This window comes from Gorilla gorilla, chromosome 4, assembly GCF_029281585.2.
Source record: "Gorilla gorilla gorilla isolate KB3781 chromosome 4, NHGRI_mGorGor1-v2.1_pri, whole genome shotgun sequence".
Lineage (NCBI taxonomy): Eukaryota > Metazoa > Chordata > Mammalia > Primates > Hominidae > Gorilla > Gorilla gorilla.
The window spans coordinates 141,801,214-141,825,671 of record NC_073228.2 but is presented as its reverse complement, the minus strand read 5'-3'; the positions used below and the strand labels follow the sequence as shown (position 1 = coordinate 141,825,671).

The 24,458-nt window shown below is 39.0% G+C and overlaps 1 protein-coding gene across 11 annotated transcripts in view; it reads right to left on the bottom strand.

The window, feature by feature from the left end:
- Positions 1–24,458, bottom strand: part of PKD2L2 (polycystin 2 like 2, transient receptor potential cation channel) — a 53,342-nt gene that overhangs the window by 11,451 nt on the left and 17,433 nt on the right. For 4 of the 11 annotated variants that reach the window (XM_004042568.3, XM_004042566.4, XM_055389105.1 and 1 more), the window contains 6 exons: positions 23,413–23,583; positions 22,369–22,550; positions 9,591–9,711; positions 7,835–7,936; positions 6,252–6,316; positions 5,431–5,485 (listed from right to left, as the gene is read on the bottom strand). In XM_004042568.3, coding sequence (XP_004042616.1) covers positions 5,431–5,485; positions 6,252–6,316; positions 7,835–7,936; positions 9,591–9,711; positions 22,369–22,550; positions 23,413–23,583 — 696 coding nt within the window. Of the gene's footprint in view, positions 1–5,430; positions 5,489–6,251; positions 6,317–7,834; positions 7,937–9,590; positions 9,712–22,368; positions 22,551–23,412; positions 23,584–24,458 lie in introns of all 11 variants that reach the window. The other 7 variants (XM_019027027.3, XM_055389109.1, XM_055389104.1 and 4 more) reach the window with 3 other exon arrangements.

Below are 24,458 nucleotides of genomic sequence, written 5' to 3'. Positions count from 1 at the left end.
AAGAGGAATGGCTTAAATAGCTTGAAACTGTTTGCTCCTTAAAATCTTGTAGAATTTCCTTGTGACCATCTGATTGATTTTGGAGACAGCTCTTTGATGACTTCATTTCTTCTACAGAATGGATTTATTTAGGCTTTTTATCTTCTGGGCTCAGTTTTGATAAATTTTATTTTCATAGAAATATTACCCATTTCATTCAGTTTTTCAAATGTTATTTTCATAGAGTTATACAAAAAAGTCTATTAGTGAGATCTTTTCATTCCTTCCATTTCTTATTTCCCCCATTGTAATTTCTTACTTTGTATGTTTATGCTTTCTCTCCTTTATTCCACTAGTTACCTAGTGATTTCTTTTCACTGATGTTTGCAAGGAACTAGCCTTTTGATTTATTTATACTACTACTATTGTTTATAACTCATTAATTCTACTTTAATCTTAATAACTTTTTTCTTGGTATTTATCATTTTTTTGAAAATTCTAACATTCACTTCTTTACATTCTTTTATTTTTATTGATAAATTTAAGACTTAATTTTCCTCTGAGTACTTTTTTTTTTACTTTATCTCAGATTCTGCTACATGGTGTTTTTTATTATTTTGTTTTCTTGGAATTCTACGATTTCATTTTCTTTTTTTTTTTTTAGATGGAGTCTCACTCTGTCACCCAGGCTGGAGTGGTACAGTGGCGTGATCTTGGCTGACTGCAACCTCCACCTCCCAGTGTTCACCTGCCTCAGCCTCCTGCCTCAGCCTCCTGAGTAGCTGGGATTATAGGCGTGTGCCACCACACCCGGCTAATTTTTGTCTTTTTAATAGAGACGGGGTTTTACCATGTTGGTCAGGCTGGTCTCGAACTCCTGACCTCATGATCCGCCCACCTCGGCCTCCCAAAGTGCTAGGATTACAGGCATGAGCCACTGCGCCCGGCCTGTATTTCTTCTTTGACTCGAGTCATTTAATAGAGAGTTTTGATATTTTTTAGTCAAATAATTTTTTCATTTTCTAATTTTGTTACTAACATTTTTATTATGTTGTTTTCATAGAATTTTTTTCTGCATTAACTTTTGGAATGTATTGAGGATTTCCTTGTGGCCCAATAGGTGAGCAATTTTTATGAATGAGTTTTTAAAAAGGAGGGGTATTTTCTGAGAGTACAGAACTTAATATACAACTGTACGATCATCTTATTTATTATATTGTTTTGGGTTTTTTAATCCGTTTATTTTTCTTGATCTGTTCTTTGTTTTTTTGTGTGTGTTCCTATTTCTCCTTTTTAAAATCCAGTAATCTTTATTAAAGTTGATACTCTGTTGTTTGGTGCATAGATATTCATAACTGATAAAATTAATCTTAGCCTCATAAAGTTTAGACTTTATTTAGGTCATTTGGAGCTTTTTGTCTAGAATCCTTTGATTTATATTCAGTTGTGTCCCCTGATATCTTTTGTTTGCCTTTTAGGTCTTTGATCATGCTTTTATATTTAACATTTTGGAATCTGTTTAAGTATATATTTTAGGATATAGCATAGAACTGGGTTTGCTTTGTGATTCAAATGTCATCTGTCCTCTAGTAGAATCCTTAGAAAGATGGTAGTATTCCCTAAGTTCTTGCATGTTCGAGCCTTTATATTTGAAGCACAGCTTTGCTGGATGAAATTATTTTTCTTTTTAAGTAAATTAAGCTTATTTGCATGTATTTATGTTAGATATATCTGGTTGCAGTTATACTGTTTTATATTTATATTTTAAGTCTTTTACCGTGTGGTCTGTTTTTTTTTTGTTTGTTTTGGCAATTTTGTCCTATAGAAATATATGTATTTTTGTTCTATTGGTTTGTCTTTGTATATCTTTTTTTTTTTTTGAGATGGAGTTTCGCTCTTGTCACCGAGGCTGGAGTGCAATGACCCAATCTCGGCTCACCGCAACCTCTGCCTCCCAGGTTCAAGCAGTTCTCCTGCCTCAGCCTCCCAAGTAGCTGGGATTACAGGCATGAGCCACCACGCCCAGCTAATTTTTAATTTTTAGTAGAGACAGTGTTTCTCCATGTTTGTCAGGCTGGTCTCGAACTCCCAACCTCAGGTGATCCACCCACCTCAGCCTCCCAAAGTGCTGGAATTACAGGCATGAGCGATTGCGCCCGGCCATCTTTGTGTATCTTTTTATATACCCTTAGTCCTCCCTTTCTTGCTTTGTTTCCCTCCTATGATCAACAAACAAATTAGCTTGTAAATTCTTCTTCATTGTCCTCTCCTCTACTACCCAATTATATTCAATAATGTTATTTTTCATTGTATATGAGAGATGACGTCTTTTGTAAGACATAACATTATTTCATGTACCACTTAGGTAAAAAATGTCAATTAAACTTTGACCATTAATTATAAAACACATTCTGATTTCACAGATGTTAAAATGTGAAAAAAAAAATGTGTTTTAAAATCAATAAAATAGGGCTGGGCACAGTGGCTCGCTCATGCCTGTAATCCCAACACTTTCAGAGGCCAAGGCAGGAGGATCGCTCAAGGCCAGAAGTTCAAGGCCAGCCTGGGCAACACAGTGAGATGCCATCACTATGTAATTTTAAAAAAGAAAAGCCTGGGCCCAGTGGCTCACAGCTGTAATCCCAAGACTTTGGAAGGCCAAGGCGGGTGGATCACTTGAGCCCGGAAGCTCGAGACCAGCCTGGGTAGCATGGTGAAACCTCATCTGTACAAAAAACACAAAATTTAGCTGGGTGTGATGGCGCATGCCTGTAGTCCCAGCTACTTGGGAAGCTGAGGTGGGAGGATCACCTGAGCCCACGGAGGTCGAGGCTGCAGTGAGCTGTGATCATGCCACTGCACTCCATGCTGGGCAACAGAGCTAACCTTGTCTCAAACAAAACAAAATGTTTTTTTAATCAATAAAAGTCGTATTATGTTTCTTACTGGTTTATTAATTCTAAATGATATTCTTTAACTTTTTTTTTTTTTTGTACTTTTTGTAGAGACAGGGTTTCACCATGTTGTCCAGGCTGGTCTCAAACTACTGGGCTCAAGTGATCCTCCCAAAGTGCTGGGATTACAGGTGTGAGCCACCTCGCCCAGCCTCTCCAGTCATCTCTTGGTTGGCTGATGCTCATCCTCTAGTAGAATCCTTAGAAAGACGGTAGTATTTCCTGACTTCAGGCATGTTTGAGCCTTTATATTTGAAGCGCAGCTTTGCTGAATATAAAATTCCTTGGTTTACATTTTCTTTCCTTGAATATATTGTAGGTGTTCTTCTGTTGATTTATGGTGTTGAATGTTGTTATGCTAACCTGATTTTCTTTAAGTAAACCCAAATTTTACTTGGATAAGCCTCTTATTGACCATTCTAGGTAAAGTTTCCCATATACACAGTATGTCTTTCAATTCACGTCACCTTCTATTTCAGGAATGGTCTACCTCCGCCTCCCAAAGTGCTGGGATTACAGGCGTGAGCCACCACGCCCGGCCTGATTTTTTTTAAGGAATATCAAATTTAGGCCAGGCAGGAGGTAAAGAGTTCGAGACCAGCCTGGCCAATGTAGTGAAACCTGGTCTCTACTAAAAATACAAAAATTATCTGGGTTTGGTCTCAAAAACAAATACCAAATTTAGGTAAAAGTTACAAGAACAATACAAATATTTTTTCCTCCTGAAGTATTTGAAAGCCACCAACACGAATGCTCCATCATCCCTGAATACTTCAGTCTGTATTTCCTGTATACAAGGACATCCTCTTTTATAATTATAGTATAACCATCAGAATAAAAAATTAATATTCATAGATTATTACCATCTAATCCTCTGTCTCTCTTTCAAGTTTATCAGTTGTCCCAATGATGCCTTTATAGGAAAATTATCCAGTCCATGATTATGTATTGTATTTACTTGACATATCATTTTAATCTCATTTAATCTGGAATAGTTCCTCAGCTTTACCTTGACTTCATGACTTGACACTTTTGAAGAACAGGCCAGTTATTTTGTAGAATGTCCCTCAATTTAAATTTTGTCATGATTTAGGTTAAGATTATATGTCTTTGACAAGGATGTCACAGAAAGGATGCTAATTCTCATGGCCTCCTATCAGGCAGCATATAATTTCCATTTGTTTCAGTGTTGATAGTGGTCACTTACTTGATTAAGGTGCTGTCAGACTTTCTCCACCCTAACATGACTGCTTTTCTTTTTGTAGTAAGTATTTGGTGGAGAGGTCTGTAAACGTCTCATTCATGGAATCCTTTTATTCAATGGGTTATGAATCATTATTCATCATAATGCTTAAATATTCTCAAATTTGGCCAGCTTGAGCTCCTTAAACTGATTCTTTTAACAGATTCTCCATCATTCTTTGAGCAGTTTTACTTTATGTCTCAATAAGCTATTCCAGACTCTTCTTGTATAGTTGTCCTTTGGTATACATGGGGGATTGGTTCCAAGACCCCAAAGTACACCAAAATCTGCATATACTCAAGTCTCACAGTCGGCGCTGCAGAACCCACATATAGGGAAAAGTCAGCCCTCCTTAGCCCGCAAATACTAAATTTTTGATCCAGGTTAAAACATTATGCATTTAAGCGGACCTGTGCAGTTCAAACCCATGTTGTTCAAGAGGCAGCTGTACTTTCCAGCCCTGGAATTAGCGAGACCTCGAAGGAGCCCCAGTTGGTTTTAGAGGAGAATGCTATTTGGAAGACAAGATCTGGGTACTAGTGCTCATTGCTACTAGGGTGTCATTTCTTCTAGCCCTCATAGTGGATTGGACAGAGCTAGAAAATACATGTATGTACACAAATAGATCTAGATTCCAATCCAGCACCACAAAGTTCACCTTCAGCCTTTCCATTTGTATAATTCCTTTATCCGAAAATGAGAACTTCAATATTTATTTGCTTGCTTAATCCAGTCTCCTGACTCTGCTGCCTTCTTTCTGAGCATTTGGAGGGGAGAGGTGGTGACCAGAAGTAGAGCAATGGTTCACTTTTTTTTTTTAAGTGATAGTGGTAATAGTATATTTAAGGAACATATATGTTCCTTAAATTCTGCTATTGTCAGATATATGTTACATATTACAATTTTTGAAATACAAAATTGTTAAAGTAATTCATCACATTAGTGATTAGAAGAGAAAAGTTATCAAATCATCAAATATCTCACTATGAATACCCAGTGTGATATTCACACAGTGAGTGTACACCTGTAGGATTACGTATGTGGCTGAGAGTACAGGTAGGAGAGAGGAAGCATCTGAAATCCAAATGGTTTGTCCTAAACATGAAAGGATCTAGATTCTGGGAGATTTATTTGGAGATGACAATTACTATTCTGAAAAACAGCAAATCATTTCAATTCTTAACCAGAGCGTTTTTGTGAGCATATTTCTAATACAGCTACCACTAGTGTTTATGAAAAAAATTAAAATCTTACATTTTCGTCAAAGCCTTCTCTTCTGGCTTGTTCAGCCAAATCTCCGCTGCCTTTGCTACTGAGAATATAAAATAAAAATCAGAGGCAAATGACAATAAGAAAGGAAATGCCACCATAAAGTACAATTGGATCTGTAGTAAGGATCTGAGTAATATTTCTTCCTGATAATGCTAATTATTTGGAAAATGTGATCATTAACAAGTTCTTCAGAGTATCATATGTCATTAACTGTGAAAAAAATGTTTATGTTCCACTGCCAGAGTTCTGGGTTTGGGAAGTATTTTGACACCAAAGTCATTTAATAAATACAAGTGTAAATACAGTGTAAGTATAAGTATTGTCCATAAGTATTGTGTGTAAATGTTTTTATTTTTATAGCCAAATAAATGCATTTAATTTAGACTAAAATTGTTTCTAACCTTTTTAGAGGGACTTTATGGTCCCCTCCAGCTTTCTCTTACAGCTTTTTCTGAGTAGGATGGCAGGCATTATATTAATTTTAAATTAGCTAGAATTTCATGATGTCCTCAGAAATTAGGAGGCACTCTTGGGTGTACTGGGTGTATTTAGAATCGCCACATAGGTTGGTGGTGGTTTTGCAATTAAAACCTTACTCATGGCCAGGCACGGTGGCTCACGCCTGTAATCCCAACACTTCGGGATCACCTGAGGTCAGGAGTTTGAGACCAGTCTGACCAACATGGTGAAACCCCATCTCTATTTAAAACAAACAAACAAAAGACAAAAAAAACATTATAAGGTTCTCATATAATGTGGAACTTTAAAATGGTAAGTTAAACATTTGAGAGAAGTCATCTTACGTTTTCTTGTCTTCATCTTTTTGAGCTTTCTTCAGTCTGAATTTCTCGAGAACATTTTTGTAACTCTGGGCATAATTTAAAATAGTTTGAAAATTCATTAAAATATATCCTTGATTATTAATGTTTTATCAAAGTAAAATAAATATGGAATGCTTGTCCCTCTGGATTGCTACCCTAAAGGACTGTGGAGGTAAATGCTATGATTATCCTTCTTTCACCTCATTGCTACATATGGTTTTACTCCTGCTGGTGAAAACCCAAAAGGGGTTCTTCTGTTGGGGGCATTACTCTGGAACTTGGAAAAAGCAAAAATCTTTAAAAAGCGTTAACATGTATTGCATTAAGGATGTTAACACTTTTAATGAATATAACCAACATCATATTCAAGTGATAAAAGATGGGGAAAAAAAGCAAACTAATTGGGGGATAGCTTTACAGTTTTTTTGGTTTGTTTTACAGATTAGTTCTTGGACAGTTTGTAAACCCCACTAACCCTGCAGCTACTAGGACCTCTTCTCTGTGAAGTGCTATGCTTTAGAAACATGGGGCATGCAGAGATGGCCAAACTGGCAGGGGAGATGTGACTGGTACACATATAACTCTGCTACAGCTCAAACTGACGTAGATATTGAGAAGAGGACAGGACAGATTCCACTTTTTGAAGAATAGAATGGTAGCAAGAGAGAAAAGCTGTAGGAATATTTCCGGGGTCAGAGAATGACTTGAGCAGAGGCTCAGAGGAGAGAGAATAGGCGTCACAAAACAGATTAGCCGGGACATACAGTATTGTAAATAGAGGCAGAAAGGTAGAGACTATAGTAAAATTATAGTTAATGAAGACAGGTTAGGACTGTGAGACTTGAGGATTTGGAATATTCAGGTAAGGAATTCGGACTTGACAGGTTTAGGGAAACTGATAATCACATCTGGACTGGCACAGGGAAGAGGCTAGAATAGTCAGGAAATGTTACCATAGTGAAGGCTGGGCGAAAAGTACTGAAAGCCTCATCTAGTGGTGGCAGTTAGAATTTAAAGTATTCCACAAATGTAAGCAAGAACTGCAGAGATAAACTATACATATGCCGTGACAATAGACTATATAAGGGACAAGGAAACAAATTCTTTTCATGGTTTTTGAGCCAGGAGTGACTTGAGAGGATAGTGTTGCCATGAACAGAAACAGGAAAATGAGGAAGACGACACATGGAGTTCTGAGTTTAGATTGTTGATAGAAATTTAACAGCATCCAGAGCAAAAACTTTCCGGAAGGAAGAGAGGGTTTTATTATAATACTCAACAGCGCTTTGCATTTAGGAAATCACTCAATAACTATTTGATAAATTGAACTCTGAAATAATTTTGGCTACATTTTTGAAGTCAGAGAGCATATCTCACTTCTGTAATAATGAAATAATGCGAATAAGAGTAACACTGGATCAAAACACAAAACAAACCGTGGGGGTGGGATGGGGTGGGAGTGGGGAGAGCACGACCACTTGGAATTAAGTGGTATTCAAACTACAAGAGGATTAACTATATGAGATTTGTCTTAGAATTCTAATTAAGAAAGAAATTTGACTTACCTGTTTAATCATTTTGCCAAGTTCAAAATCTGGCCTTCTGCCTATTGAATAGTCAGCTTTCACTTCAGAATAGGTATCATTAATAATTGCCAAGAACATATTCTAGGGATAAGTATTCAAATAATTATTTCAATAAAAATTTAGTTTAAATGTTAATGACTTTAACAAGTTTTGGGTTTGTAAAATTATATTTAAATTTTAAAAGTAGGCCAGGTGCGGTGGCTCACGCCTGTAATCCCAGCACCCAGGAGACCAAGGTGAGTGAATCACTTGAGGACAGGAGTTCAAGATCAGCCTGGCCAACATGGCAAAACCCTGTCTCTACTAAAAATACAAAAATTAGCCAGGCGTGGTGGTGCACACCTGTAGTCCCAGCTACTCGGGAGGTGGAGGCAGGAGAATCTCTTGAACCCAGGAGGTGGAGGTTGCAGTGAGCCGAGTGAGATCGCACCACTGCACTCCAGCCCGGGCGACAGAGCAAGACTCCGTCTAAAAAAAAAAATAAAAAGGAAAAACAAACAACAAAAAAAAATCAAATTTTAAAAGTAACCCATATGCTCAAAAATGGGGAGATGACTATGCAGACAATAAAGTAGAATAGAAAATGTGTAGTGTGTGGGTATCGGCAAATATGTTTATGGCAAATGAGAAAAGCAGAATGTAAAAGAATGCATATGAACTGGTTATATATACACAAATTAATATTACATAATGGAAGAAAATTTAGAATGAATAATTATGTGTTCATAAGGGCATATTTTTGTTTGTTTTTGAGACAGGGTCCCACCCTGTTGCCCAGGCTGGAGTGCAGTTGTGCGATCTCAGCTCATTGCAGCCTCCCACTCCCAGGTTCAAGTGATTCTCATGCCTCAGCCACCCAAGTAGCTGGGATTATAGGTGTACATCACCACGCCTAGCTAATTTTTGTATTTTTAGTAGAGACAGCGTTTCGTCATGTTGCCCAGGCTGGCCTTGAATTCCTGAGCTCAAGCGATCCGCCTGCCTCTGCCTCCCAAAGTGCAAGGATTGTAGGTGTGAGCCACTGCGTCCAGCCAAGGATGTTTGTTGTTACTGTTGTTTTATAATTCTATGAAGCTGTTTAAATTTACAGTCTTACTACAGCTCCTGCAACTACTAATGTCCAGATAACACAAATGTAGAAAGGATATTCTTACCCCACCAGCCCACCTTTCACTGTGGCCCAGCTCTGTCACCCTAAGACTCTTGTCTGTCACCAGGGGATAACTTCCGTGCCTGACAAAAAGTGTTTTCATGGAGGACAGTACAGTGCCTTGACTAGAAAGGCAAGATTCCTTGGTTAGGAGGCCGAAATAGACTTGTTCTGAGTGCATGTGAGAGATCCATCCTGATAACTCCTGAAAACCACAACGTGGTAAGTGTTTAGCTGTAAGGGCCAAAAGACATTGCAATATGGGCAGAATATTAATGGCCACATTCATGACTCATGGCATGCATTGTCCCAGCCTGAAGAGACTTGGGACATTCCAATTATTTATGTGAAGGATTTAGCACATTCCCGTCTAAAACACCCAGAAATTAACTACTGTGATTACATTCTGCAACTTGAAAACAGTCACTGGACTAGTGAACCTGGATTACTAGGGATCCACTCAATTCTCAATAAATGTAAAGTACTCTGACAGCTGAGCAGAAATAATAGTTTATTCTAAATGAGTAATTTTACTTTTTATTCTAAAAAGTAAGAAATGAAAGGAATATATATTATCGTTCTTACCAGCAGGACAAAGAACACAAAAAAGATGAAAGTGATGAAGTAAATGGGTCCCAAGATAGGATTGGCTTGCTGAATACCAGCAAAATTAAAATCTCCAAGAACAATTCGAAATTGTGCAAATCTTTAAGAAAGAAAAACAGTAGAAAATATATACCTTCATGTACATACATGACAACTGATGGGAGTTACTAATGTCTCTAAGAGGATATCTAGCAGCATATGGCATATGCTTTCTGACTTTAATTATGTTAGTACAGAGTTGTGTAAAATTGGATGTAGAAAATTCCCCTAAAGGAAAGACTTAAGGTACCTCGATAGCTGAATAGGTAATGTAGGAAATGACCGCTTTAATGAATGTGAACTCAGTGTTCATCTATAACTATTTTTTTTTTCTTTCTTGGAGACAGTCAAACTCTGTCGCCCAGGCTAGAGTGCAGTGGTGCTATCTCGGCTCACTGCAACCTCTGTCTTCCAGGTTCAGGCGATACTCCCGCCTCAGACTCCCAAGTAGCTGGGATTACAGGCGTGCACCACTATGCCCAGCTACTTTTTTTGTATTTTTAGTAGAGGCAGCCTCACCATGTTGGCCAGGCTGATCTCAAACTCCTGGCCTCAAGTGATCCGCCCACCTTGGCCTCCCAAAGTGCTGGGATTACAGGCATGAGCCACCACACCCAGCCCACCTATAACATTTGAACCTGAGATACCTGTTTACTAACTGGTTTTGGCAGTGGCCTCCTTGGCCGGCTGTGCCTGTGCCCTTCTAAACATTAGAACTTTGAATTGGTTCAACAAGTGATTTTTCAACTTGTAGAAGGTTTAGACCCAAGAGCCCTAAACTTTCTAATGTCAGTGAAGTGAATTTTTGTCTTAACCAACTCTTAAATTCTGATAAAATAGGGATGCCAACAATTTGTCACTTGCTAGTCTCAAGTGCTGATAATAATACTCAACATGATCCTAAGGTTTATTTTTTTTTTAGACGGAGTTTCGCTCTTGTCGCCCAGGCTGGAGTGCAATGGCACGATCTCGGCTCGCCACAACCTCTGCCTCCCGGGTTCAAGCAATTCTCCTGCCTCAGCCTCCTGAGTAGCTGGGACTACAGGCATGTGCCACCACGCCCAGCTAATTTTTGTATTTTTAGTAGAGATGGGGTTTCACCATCTTGTCCAGGCTGGTCTCGAACTCCTGACCTCATGATCCACCTGCCTCAACCTCCCAAAGTGCTGGGATTACAGGCGTGAGCCACTGTGCCCGACCCTATTTTACCCTCTTTGATAGCCTGGTTTGATATGAAATACCACTTAAAATATTTCAAACCTTCCTTTTTCTAATTTTAAAGATGGAAAATGAAGAAATTAAGACTTTGAGTAGCACAGTAGTAACAAGTAGAATTAGAATTTTCTAACTTGAAAATCTTATTTTATTTTCTCATTATTAACTTGCAGTGGTCTCACTAGACATATCAGGAATATCAGTTTAAATTATGTGTGTGTGTTCTTTATGAGGAAATTTGGAAAAAATTTTTTTTTTGAGACGGTGTTTCGCTCTTATCACGCAGACTGGAGTGCAGTGGTGGGATCTTGGCTCACTGCAACCTCCATCTTCCCGGTTCAAGCGATTCTCCTGCCTCATCAGCCTCTCTTGAGTAGCTGGGATGACAGGCACATGCCACCATGCCTGGCTAATTTTTGTATTTTTAGTAGAGACAGGATTTCACCACGTTGACCAGGTTGGTCTCAAATTCCTGACCTTAGGTGATCCACCCGCCTTGGGCTCCCAAAGTGCTGGAATTACAGGCGCGTGGAAAGAAATGTTTAATCGTATGTTGATAACTGTGTAATTGGTCAGTGAAAAGGGAGAAAGGCTGCTTGTCCCTTATTGCTTTTGCCAATCACATAAAAGGAGCAAAAAGCTTTAATGAAGGAAGAAAAAACATTCAAAGAAATGGGCTACATGAAGTCCTAGGACTCAGAGTTATCTGAGATTCCATCCACGGTACCTAGCTGAGACCTGACCAAATCATACCTAAAGTATTTATCTTGCTTTTAATACTGGTTTGTAATGCTTTCCTACATAAGATAGAGAAAATACTGAATTGGAAGGAATTGGTGGAAAGTCTCACCACAAATCAAATATTTTTTCTGGCATAGGAGAATAAGAGGTTCTGTTTTAGTGTTTCTGCCATGATCTTTCATCTTTGAGTTGGGAAAAAAAAAAAGATGAAGGAACCATTCTCATTCTTTTCTCCTCTCCAGATATTAGCTTAGTAAGCAAAGCTTCCATTCAGCCCTTTTCTGTTAGGAAAGTGTTAAGATACTTCTGCTCTGTAATAGTGAGAATGACAAAAACTGAAGCATTTACTGAATGGTTAGAATCTCATAGAAACCGGAGGCTCCAAATACAGTGTCTCTTTTCTTAATTGGAGCTTAGTTTATCCATTTTGTTTCTTTTTTGCAAGCTAAAAGCACCATGACGCCTCAACATACAGGGTTATATTGAATGAAAATACTGTTTTGTAACTTTTTGATGGCCCTGTTAACTTTAGATAGAGTTCTCCCTTATTGAATTAAAATAACTAAAAGCGTGTTTCAAAAGAACATGCCATTTGTCATTAATAAGGCTTCCCAGTCTCTCTTGAAGTCATTGATTGGGTCACTACAAGAGATTCATCTTTAACTTGAGGGTGTAGCAATTCAGGCTCCCTGCTTGATGTATAGAAAGGTGACTAGATAGTCCTCTCCCTACACACACACACACACACACACACACACACACACACACACACATTGTGCAGGCCCTGGACCTTGCCTCTGTCTCCTTCCTGAGAGATGGCCAGCAACACAGTTTCTCAACTATTTCGTCTGGATCAGGAAAAAAAAAAGATTCTTGGAAGGTGGAAGAGAACCATGGGAAACTTATTTCTCCCCTGTCCCCATCTAGACAACAATTACATGGGCAGAATCTGTCAGATGTACTACTTTGGAACTCTAGAGACTATTGAAGAAGGCCTGCAACTTCCAGGGAAAGGCTTGGACAGTAAATTGCAGTTAATTTTGGACAATTTCAGCTTTTATCTCAATAGCTATGCATCCCCTACTCATTAGCCTCATGGCTGGGATCCATGCACGTGTTTGTGAAGCAGCTTGCATGTAGCTTATGGGAGCCATGTGGGGAATAAATACTATGTCTTTCAAATATTGGGGATCTATGTGGTGATTGCTGATTGCTGCTTCTGATCGTGGGGATGCAGACACTGAGGTGGGCAGCCATTGTTGCATCTCCTCCATTGTTGCAAGACCATCATCCTTCAGCTGAAGTAATGTCCTTGGGATTTAAAGGGCTGTTATCTTTCCCCTACCTCTCACTTTATTCTTCTCTTTTCCTTTTTTGGGATCCAGACATTAAAGAATAGGACATTCAAAACCAACTCCATATCAAGGGTAAGTTAAAAAGTCATTATGCATGCCCAGTGAAAGGCATAGGCTGAGGAAAACCTGAGAAGACCTTAAGTGCACAACTCAGGGTGATCCTTGGCATGGAGCCAGACTATAAAAATAAAAAATAAGAACAAAAAATGGCAAACCCTGGGCAAGGGGAAGAATCTGATTTTCAAAAGTATGGCATTATTAGATACAAATGTCTGGTTTGAATTTTTATTATTTTTTATTTTTTGTACAGACATGGTCTCCCTTAGTTTCCCAGACTGGTCTCAAACTGCTGGGCCCAAGTGATCCACTTGCCTTGGCCTCCCAAAGTGCTAGGAGGCTTCCAAAGTGCAATGGCTCCAAAATGTGAGCCACCACACCCAGCCTGGTTTGAATTTTTTAAAAATCATAAAATCACAAGACATACAAAGTTTGAATCTAAAAATTCACCAAAAAATCACCAGATACACAAAGAAATGGAAATATGAGCCATTCAATGGAAAAAACAAAAACAAGAAAAATGCATGCTAGTAGATACGCCCTCTGAGAAAGACCAGATGGTGACCTACTACAAAGACTTTAAAGTAACTGTCTTAAAGATGCTGAAAGAACTGAAGGAAAACATGGATACAATAAGAAAGCATGAACAAAATGGAAATATCAATAAAGAGAAAACCCAAAAAGAAACAAAAAAATATAAGATGGAATAATAATAACCAAAATGAGAAATTTACTAAAGAGATTCAAAGGAAGATTTGAGCAGGCAGAAAAAAGAATCAATGAACTTGAAGATGGGATAATTGACATTATTGAGTCTGAGAAACAGAAAAAAGAAGAAAAGTGAACAGGGCTGGGTGGCTCACGCTTGTAATCCCAGCACTTTAGGAGGCCGAGGCAGGTGGATCACCTGAGGGCAGGAGTTCCAGACCAGCCTGGCCAACATGGTGAAACCCAGACTCTACTAAAAATACAAAATTAGCTGGGTGTGGTGGCACACGCCTGTATTCCCAGCTACTCAGGAGACTGAGACAGGAGAATTGCTTGAACCCAACAGGCGGAGTCTGCAGTAAGCTAAGATCCCACCACTGCACTCCAGCCTGGGTGAGACAGAGTGAGATTCCCATCTCAAAAAAAAAAAAAAAAAAAAAAAAAAAGAAAAGTGAACAGATACCAAGAGACCTGCAGGACACCATCAAGTAGACCAACATATACATTATGGAAGTTCCAAAAGGATAAGAGAAAGAGAAAGGTGCAGAGAGATTATTTGAAGAAATGATGGCCAAAAACTTCCCAAGTTTGATGAACAATATGAGGAGCTCAGTGAACTCCAATAGAATGAACTCAAAGACAGCCACACCAAAACACATTATAGTCAAACTCAAAAGCCAAAGACAGAGAATCTTGACAGCTCATCACATACAAGGAATCCTCAAGAAGATTATCAGCATATTTCTCATCAGAAACTTTGAAGACTACAAGGCAGTGCAATGATATATTCAAAGTGCTAAAAGAAAAAAAAAGGTGGCAGCCAGGCTCAGTGGCTCACGCCTGTAATCCCCGCACTTTGGGAGGCCAAAGTGGTGGATCACAGGGTTAGGAATTCGAGACCAGCCTGGTTAACATGGCAAAACCCCGCCTCTACTAAAAATACAAAAATTAGCCGGGTGTGGTGGTGCGCATCTGTAACTCTAGCTACTTGGGAGGCTGAGGCACGAGAATCACTTGAACCTTGGAAATTGAGGCTGCGGTGAGCTGAGATCACACCACTGTACTCCAGCCTGAGTGAAAGCGCAATACTCTGTCTCAAAAAAAAAAAAAAAAAAAAAAAGAAGAAGAAGAAAAGTGGCAATTAAGAATCTTATATCTGGCAAAACTCTCCTTCAAAAGTGAGGCAGAGGCCAGGCATGGTGGTTGAGACCAGCCTGGCCAACATGATGAAACTTCATCTCTACCAAAAATATAAAAAATTAGCTGGGTATGATGGTGCACACCTGTAATCCCAGCTACTTGGGAAACTGAGGCAGGAGAATTGCTTGAACCTGGGAGTCAGAGGTTGTGGTGAGCTGAGATCGTGCCACTGCACTCCAGCCTGGGCGACAGAGTGAGACTCCGTCTCAAAAAAAAAGTGAGGGAGAAATGAGCTGGGCATGATGACTCATGCCTGTGATCCCACCACTTTGGGATGCCAAGGTGGGTAGATCACTGGAGCCCAGAAGTTTGAGACCAGCCTTGGCACATAGTAAGACCTCCATCTCTTAAAAAAAAGAAAAAAGAAAAATATATATATATATGTATACATATTTGGTGAGGGAGAAATGAAGACATTCCAAGATCAACAAAAACTGAAGGAGTTTATTATCACTAGATCTATCCTACAAGAAGTTCTAAAAGGAATCCTACAAGTTTAAATGAAAGAACACTAGATAATAAAGCCATATGAAGGAACACAGTTCTTAGTAAAGGTAAATACATGGGCAATTATAAAAGCTAGTAATATTATAACAACAGTTTGCAACTTCATTTTTGTTTTCTACATAATTTAAGAGACTAATGCATTAAAATTTTTCAGTTTGTTTTTGGACGCAATGAACAAAGATGTAATTTTGTGACATCAATAAAAAACCTCCCCTTTGGGAGGCCAAGGCGGGTAGATCACGAGGTCAGGAGTTCGATACCAGCTTAACCAACATGGTGAAACCCTGTCTACTAAAAATACAAAAATTAGCCAGGCATGGTGGCGCACGCCTGTAATCCCAGCTACTCAGGAGGCTGAGGCAGAAGAATTGCTTGAATCTGGGAGGCAGAGGTTGCAGTGAGCTGAGATCGCGCCACTGCACTCCAGCCTGGGCAACAGAGTGAGACTCCATCTCAAATAAAAAATAAAAATAAAATAAATAAAAATTAAAATTTAAAATTAAAAACCTCCCAACAAAGAATAGCCAAGGATCTGGCTTCACTGGTAAATTCTACAAACATTTAAAGAATTAATGCCAATCTTCAAACTCTTCCAAAAATGGAAGAGAAGGGAATGCTTCCAAACTCATTTTACATGGCCAGCATTACCCTGAAACCAAAGTCAGAGAAAGACAGTACAAGGAAAGAAGAGAATTAATGCCAATCTTCGAACTCTTCCAAAAATGGAAGAGAAGGGAATGCTTCCAAACTCATTTTACGTGGCTATCATTACCCTGAAACCTAAGCCAGACAAAGACAGTACAGGAAAAGAAAATTACAGGCCAATATACCTAATGAAGATAGATGCAAAAATCCTTAATAAATACTAGCAAGTCAAATTGAACAGCATATTAAAAGGATCATATACCATGAACAAGTGAGATTTATCCCTACAATGCAAGGATGGTTCAACATACACAAATCAATAAATGTGATACACATTTAAAAAATGAAGGATAAAAACCATATGATTGTCTTAATAGAAGCAGAAAAAATTTTGATAATCAACATATTTTCAGGATAAAAACTATAAACAAATTAGGTATAGAAAGAATGTCTCTTAACATAATAAAGGCCATTATATCTGAGACCCACAGCTGACATCATACTCAATGGTTAAAAGTTGAAAGCTTTTCTTCTAAGATCAAGAACAAGACAAGAATGCCCTCTCTTGCCACTTCTATTCAATACAGTATTGAAAGTCCTAGCCAGAGCAATAGGCAAGAAAAAGAAATAAAGGCACCCACACTGGAAAGGAAGCAGTAATTGTCTTTCTTTGCAGATGATATGACCTTATTTATAGAAACCCTTAAAGATTCCACCAAAAAACTATTAGAATAAATGAATTAAGTTGCAAGATACACACAGTAGCATTTTTATACATTACAGGTTGAGGATACCTTATCTGTTATGCTTGGAACCAGAAGTGTTTCAATTTGGGTTTTTTTTTTAGATTTTGGAATATTTGAATTATATTTACTGGTTGAGCATTCCAAAGCTGAAAATTTGAAATCCAGAATGCTCCAATGCGCATTTCTTTGAGTGTCATATCAGCACTCAAAAAGTTTTGAATTTTGGAACATTTCACATTTGTGGTTTTCAGACTTGGAATGCTCAACCTGTAATGATGATCTATTCAAAAAAGAAATCAAGAAAGCAATTTCAGGCTGGGTTGGTGACTCATGCCTGTAATCCCAGCACTTTGGGAGGCCAAGATGGATAAGCCTCTTGAGCCCAGGAGTTCGTGACCAGCCTGGCAACATGGCGAAACCTTGTCTCTATCAAAAAAAAAAAAAAAAAAAAAAAAAAAAAGCCAAGTGTGGTGGTGCATGACTGTAATCTCTGCTACTTGAGAAAATGAGGTGGTAGGATTGCTTGAACCTGGGAGGCGGAGGCTGCAGTGAGTCGGGATCACACCATTGCACTCCAGCCTGAGTGACAGAGCAAGACCTCATTGGGGGGGGGAAAAAAAAAAGGAAAAGAAAAAAGAAAGAAAAGCTGGGCACAGTGCCTCCTCACGCCTTTAATCCCAGCTACTTGAGAGGCTGAGATGAGAGGATTGCTTGAGGCCAGGAGTTCAAAACCAGCCTGAACAATATAGTGAGACCTAGTTTCTAAAAATAAAAATAAAAAAATACATTTAAAAAATTAGCCATGGCCAAAACCCCAACTCTACTAAAAATACAAAAATTAGCTGGGTGTGGTGGCATGTGCCTATAGTCCCAGCTACTCTGGAGGCTGAGGCAGGAGAATCGCTTGAACCTGGGAGGTGGAGGTTGCAGTGAGCTGAGATGGCACCATTGCATTTCAGAGCCTGGGCGACAGAGTGAGACTCCGTCTCAAAAAAAAAAAAAAAAAAAAAAAAAAAATTAGCCATGGCTGGGCACAGTGACTCACAGCTGTATCCCAGCACTTTGGGAGTCCAAGGTTGGAGATTGCTTGAGGCTAGGAGTTCAAGACCAGCCTGGGCAACAAAATGAGATCCTGTCTCTTCAAAAATTTTTTAAAAATCAGCTGGGTGTGGTGGCATGCACCTGTAGTCCCAGCTACTCAGGAGGCTGAGGTGGGAGGATTGCTTGAACCTGGGAGGTTGAGGCTGCAGTGAGCTGAGATCATGCCAACTGCACTCCACCTTGGGCAACAGAGTGAGACTGTCTCAAAAAAAAAAGAAGAAAAAAGGCTGGGTGCGGTGGCTCACGCCTTTAATCCCAGCACTTTGGGAGGTTGAGGCAGGTGGATCACCTGAGGTCAGGAGTTCCAGACCAGCCTGGCCAACATGGTGAAACCCCATCTCCACTAAAAAAACACAAAAATGAAGGCCGGGAGTTTGAGACCAGCCTGACCAACATGGAGAAACCCCGTCTCCACTAAAAATACAAAACTAGCCGGGCGTGGTGGTGCATGCCTGTAATCCCAGCTACTTGGGAGGCCGAGCCAGGAGAATCACTTGAACCTGGGAGGCGGAGGTTGCGGTGAGCTGAGATCACACCATTGCGCTCCAGCCTGGGCAACAAAAGCAAAACTCCATCTCAAAAAAAAAAAAAAAAAAAGAAAGAAAACAAATAATCCAATTTAAAAATGGACAAAGGACCTGAATAGACATTTCTCAAAAGAAGACACACAAATGGCCAATAGATATATGAAAAAATGGTCAACATCACTAATCATCAGGAAAATGCAAATTAGGCCAGGCACGGTGGCTCACACCTGTAATCCCAGCACTTTGGGAGACAGAGGCAGGTGGATCACTTGAGGTCAGGAGTTCGAGACCAGCCTGGCTAACATGGTAAAACCCCATCTCTACTAAAAATACAAAAATTAGCCAGGCGTGGCGGTGCATGCCTGTAATGCCAGCTACTTGGGAGGCTAAGGTGGGAGAATCACTTGAACCTAGGAAGAGGAGGTTACAGTGAGCCGAGATCATGCCACTGCACTCCAGCCTAGGCAACAGAGCAAGACTCCATCTCAAACCAAACCAAAACAAAATGAGATATCACCTCACACCTGTTAGAATGGCTCTTATCAAAAAGATAACAAGTGTTATGAAGGATGGAGACAAAAAGAAAACTTCATACACTGTTGGTGGGAATGTAAAATGGTATAGCCTCTATGCCAAACAGTATTGATACTCCTCAGAAAATTAAAAATAGGACTAACATATGATCCAGCAATCCACTTCTTGGTATATGTATCTACAGGAAATAAAATCAGTATGTGAAAGAAATATCTGCCCTCCCATGTCACTGCAGCATTATTTACAATAGCTGAGATATGGAATCAACCTACATGTCTATTAATGGTTAAATGGATAAAGAAAATGTGGCATATATAAACAATGGAACACTATTCCATCTTTGAAAAGGAGGAAATACTGTCATTTGCAACAAGGATGAAATTGGAGGACCATCATATTAAGTGAAATAAGCAAGGCACAGAAGGACAAATATTGCATGATCTCACTTATATGTGGAGTCTGAAAAAGTTGAAGTCATAGAAGCAGAGGGTAGAACAGTAATTGCTAACGGTTGGAGAGGTGGAGTTCAAGGGGAGTTGAGAGATGTATGTCAATGGGTGTAAAATTTCAGTTAGAATAAATTCTGGAGATCTACTGTATAGCATGGTGACTATAGTTAATAATGTATACTTGAAAATTGCTAAGGAAGTAGATCTTAAATGTTTTTACCACAAAAATGATAAATATGAGAGGTGATGGATATATTAAACAGCCTGATTTAATCATTTCACAATATATACATGTATCAAAACATCACACCATATAGCATAAATATATAATTTTAATTATACCTTAATAAGTCTGGAGGGGGAAATGGATCATATGATCCAGCAATTCTACTTCTAGGTATATAACCAAAGGAACTGAAAGGAGGGTCTTGAAGAGATATTTATACATCCATGTTCACAGCACTGTTATTCACAATAGCTAAAATGTGGAACCAACCCAAGTGTGTATTGGCAGATGAATGAATAGGCAAAATGTGGAATATACATATAATGGAATATTATTCAGCCTTTTTAAGGAAGGAAATTCTGACTACATGCTACAACATGGATGAAACTTAAGGGCATTTGTGCTAAGTGAAGTAATCCAGTCACAAAAAGACAAATAATATATGATTCCACTTACAGGTGGTACCTAGAGTAATCAAAATCATAGAGACAAAAAGTAAAATGGTGGCTGACAGGGGCCAGGGAAGGGGAAAATAGGGAGTTATTGTTTAATTGGTATAGAGTTTTTATTTTCCAAGATGAAGAGATTTGGAGATAGATGGTGGTGATGGTTGCACAATATGAATGTACTTAATATCACTGAACTGTACACTTAGAAGTGGTTTAAATGGTAAATTTTATGTTATATATATTTTATCACCATAAAAATATTGAAAAAGGGGCTTAAAAATGCCTTCAGGGAAAATAGCTTTGGGTGCTGGGCTTACTTCTCTGGGTTGTTGCCTTCTGACTTTGGCCCAGTTATTACTCACTCTCTTATTAATTCTTCATTGTTTTCTATGTCGTCCAGCTTTTTTTTTGTTTTTCTTTTTTTTTTGAGACAGAGTCTCATTCTGTCGCCCAGGCTGGAGTGCAGTGGCATGATCTTGGCTCACTGCAACCTCCGCCTCTCAGGTTAAAGGATTCTCCTGCCTCAGCCTCCTGAGTAGCTGGGATTACAGGCATACACCACCACACCCAACTAATCTTTTTGTATTTTTTTTTTAGTAGAGACGGGGTTTCGCCATGTTGGCCAGGCTGGTCTTGAGCTCCTGACCTCAGGTGATCCACCCGCCTCGGCCTCCCAAAGTGCTGGCATTACAGGCGCGAACCATCGCACCCGGCCCATCCAGCTTTTAAAATTGTCCTCAAGAGGAGATTGATCTGAATAACCTAACATATCATTACCAAAAACAGACGTCCTCTCATTAACCCATTTCAAAGTTCTCTACCTGTTCTGTGCTTTATACTTCCCTTTCCTCTTCACTACCCACGGTAAGACAAATTTCCTAGGCTCTGCAAATTATTACATCTGTATTCAATGCCAATTATTACTAAGTTTTATTATTATTATTATTATTATTATCATTATTATTGTTTTAGAGATGGGGTTTCACTCTGTTGTCCATGCTGGAGTGCAGTGGCATGATCATAGCTCACTGTAACCTCAAACTCCCAGGCTCAAGTGATCCTCCTGCCTCAGTGTCCTGAGTAGTTAGGAATACAAGCATATGCCACCACATCCAGCTAGTTGTTTTTTGTTTTATTGTAGAAACGCAGTCTTGCTACGTTGCCCAGGTTGGTCTTGAACTCCTGGCCTCAGTGATTCTCCCATCTTGGCCTCCCTAATGCTGGGATTATAGGTGCCATGGCACCCAGCCTAAAGCTATTTTAAAAATACATGTTTGGCAGATTAGCAAAGGACAATCAGGTCAATATCAATAAAAATATTAAGATGGAGCCCTCTAAAGAAAACACTTAAGATTTCTTTTGGCTGGGTGTGGTGGCTCACATCTGTAATCCCAGCACTTTTGAAAGGCCGAGGCAGGAGGATCACTTGAACTCAGGAGTTCAAGACCAGCCTGGGCAACATGGCTAAACCTTATCTCTACAAAAAATACAAAAATTGGCTGGATGTGGTGGCACACCCAGCTACTTGGGAGGCTGAGGTGGGAGGACTGCTTGAGCCCAGGAGTTTTAGGATGCAATGAGCTGTGATAACGCCAGTGTACTCCAGCCTGGGTGACAGAGTGGAGACCCTGTCTCAAAAAAAAAAAAAAAACAAAAAAAACAAACTACTTTTGTCCAGAGAATAAATACCACAGAGACATGGGGGACAATTTCTATTATCTTAGGTAAAATTATCACTTCCAATGAAAAATGAAAAATTATTTTTCTAACTTGACCTATTAACACCTTAAAAATGGACACCGTCACCCATTTGGCTTCTTCAATGCCAAATCCTAATTTGAATGTGACAGATATTTAGCCATCAGTGAAAATATCAGCCAGGCTGGTGGCTCATGCCTGTAATCCCAGCATTTTGGGAGGCCGAGGCAGGAGGTTCACTTGAACCCAGAAGTTTAAAACCACCCTGGCCAACATGGTGAGACCCCTTCTCTACAAAAAATAATAAAAATGTAATCAACCAAGCGTGGTGGTGCACACCTGTAGTCCTAGCTACTTGGGAGGCTGAGGATAGCTTGAGTTTGAGGCTGCAGTGAGCTATGAGACCCTGTCTCCAAAAAAATAAAAAGAAAAAGAAAATATTAAACTAAGTTTAAATATATTAAAGCTTATATTACTACTTATCATAGAAGGTTAGACCTTTCCAATTTTTTTTGTAAGAAAATATAGAAGATATAATTACATTTATACTAAGAGCTTACATGGAATTCTGAAAAGTGGAAAAGTCATCAACTTGTGATCCAAAAACAAGAAATCCTAACTGGGCATAAGCAAAGAATATTATAAAAAACATGATGGCAAATCCTACTATGTCTTTAATACAACGGGTCAAGGTTGATGACAGCTGAGACATTGTCTTGTTAAAGCTTATGAATTTGAATATCTGAAAAAGAACAAAGTTAATTGAAATAGGAGAATATCAAAAATGAAATTACTTAGAATAAATTAATTTCAGAAGAATTCTGCTTCGAATTAAAGGAGATATGTAATGATAATCATGGGTGTTTGAGGATTTCCCAGCAATCATTACAAGGCCAAACTTCTGTTTTGTTTTTTTTTTTTTTTTGAGATGGAGTCTCACTCTGTCACCCAGACTGGAGTGCTGTGGCACAATCTTGGCTTACTGCAACCTCCGCCCCCTAGGTTCAAGTGATTCTCCTGCCTCAGCCTCCCTAGTAGCTGGGATTACAGGCACGTGCCACCATGCCCGGCTAGTATTTTTTGTATTTTTAGTAGAGACAGGATTTCACCATGTTGGCCAGTCTGGTCTCAATCTCCTGAGCTCAGGTGATCCGCCCACCTCAGCCTCCCAAAGTGCTGGGATTACAGGCGTGAGCCACCGTGCCTGGCCAACTTCTTTTTTTTCTGTCATCCAGGCTGGAGTGCAGTGGGGGATTACAGCTCATTGTAACCTCCACTTCACGGGCTCAAGGGATCCTCCCACCTCAGCCTCCAGAGTAGCTGGAACTACAGGCGTGCACCACCACACCCAGTTAATATTTTTTTGATATTTTTTTGTAGAGATAGGATTTCCCAGGCTGGTCTCAAACTCCTGGGGCCAAGAATCTACCTGCCTTGGCCTTCCAAAGTGCTAGGAGTACAGGTGTGAGCCACTGTGCTGGCCCAAACTACTTTTAAAATTACTTAATAGTTGAAAAAATCTTTTTTCCCCATGGCTTTTTAGTTTAATTTTTCATTATGCTATTACACTGCTTGTATTATGTAATATAATAAAATATAAATACCTTTATCCATGCAAAAAAGATGGTAATAGCAATTATATTATTGTAATAAATGTGCCAGCATGCAAGAAAATAGAAATCTGAATATGTTTCAGTACTTTTCAACAGCTGTCCAAGTAAGAGAAAAATTTGTACATTATAGTATGTGTTGAAGGAAACAGCCACAAAACACAACTAAATGGGAAAATAAGAAGGGTTAAATTAGAGCATATCTCTACCTCTAAATATCTTACAGCCTATGAGGAAACACAAAAAAAGTTCATCAAAAGTTTAACAAAGAGGGAAGGAAAGATAGGACACATGCTTTTACATAAATGGAAATTACCCTCAACTTATACAAGTTTAAGGTAGCACTAATTATTATGAAGTTGAAAAATATTAATTGCTTGGCCATCCTAACCTATCTAAATCTTTGTTTCTTTGAGTCATAAAGCACAAATGTATAAAATGATTATGTAACTCTGAGGCTGTAAGGATTTTTGCTCTACATAATACTTAAAAGCTAAACATTTTCTACCGTGTAACACTACAAGAAACAATTTACAATTACAAAAAATAAAACCTTGTGGAACCTTTTAACAACCCTTTAAAAGAGTATTTCAGAACCAGGTTGTTTTAGCTATCAGAGCTTTATAACTGACATGAAAATTTTCCTTTGACTTTTCTTGCCTGAAATGCTCAAATAAACATTTAATATTATGTCCTTTGTAAGATATTAGTGGAGTTACCAGAGAGGTAGGTGGCATGCTTTCTGACTCTCAGAAACCTTCAATCTGTTTTTGGGAAACAAGGCTTAAATACTTGATTGGCTATAATTAAGGGCCAATAAGGGTGAAAGATCAGATTGTATAAGCCAGAAACATTGGTTCTTTGTTCCTAAGACCAAGCTCTTAACATTTGTCTCGGCCTGCCTAAACTCTCTGTTTATTTCAGTGCATTTCATTGACTAGAACTGATGGTCTTTGGTGTTTCTTTCAGGGACTATTTCCCCAAACCTGGTGCCCTCTGGATCCATAAGGTCCCCTCTGGCTGCTCACCCCTGTCAGTAT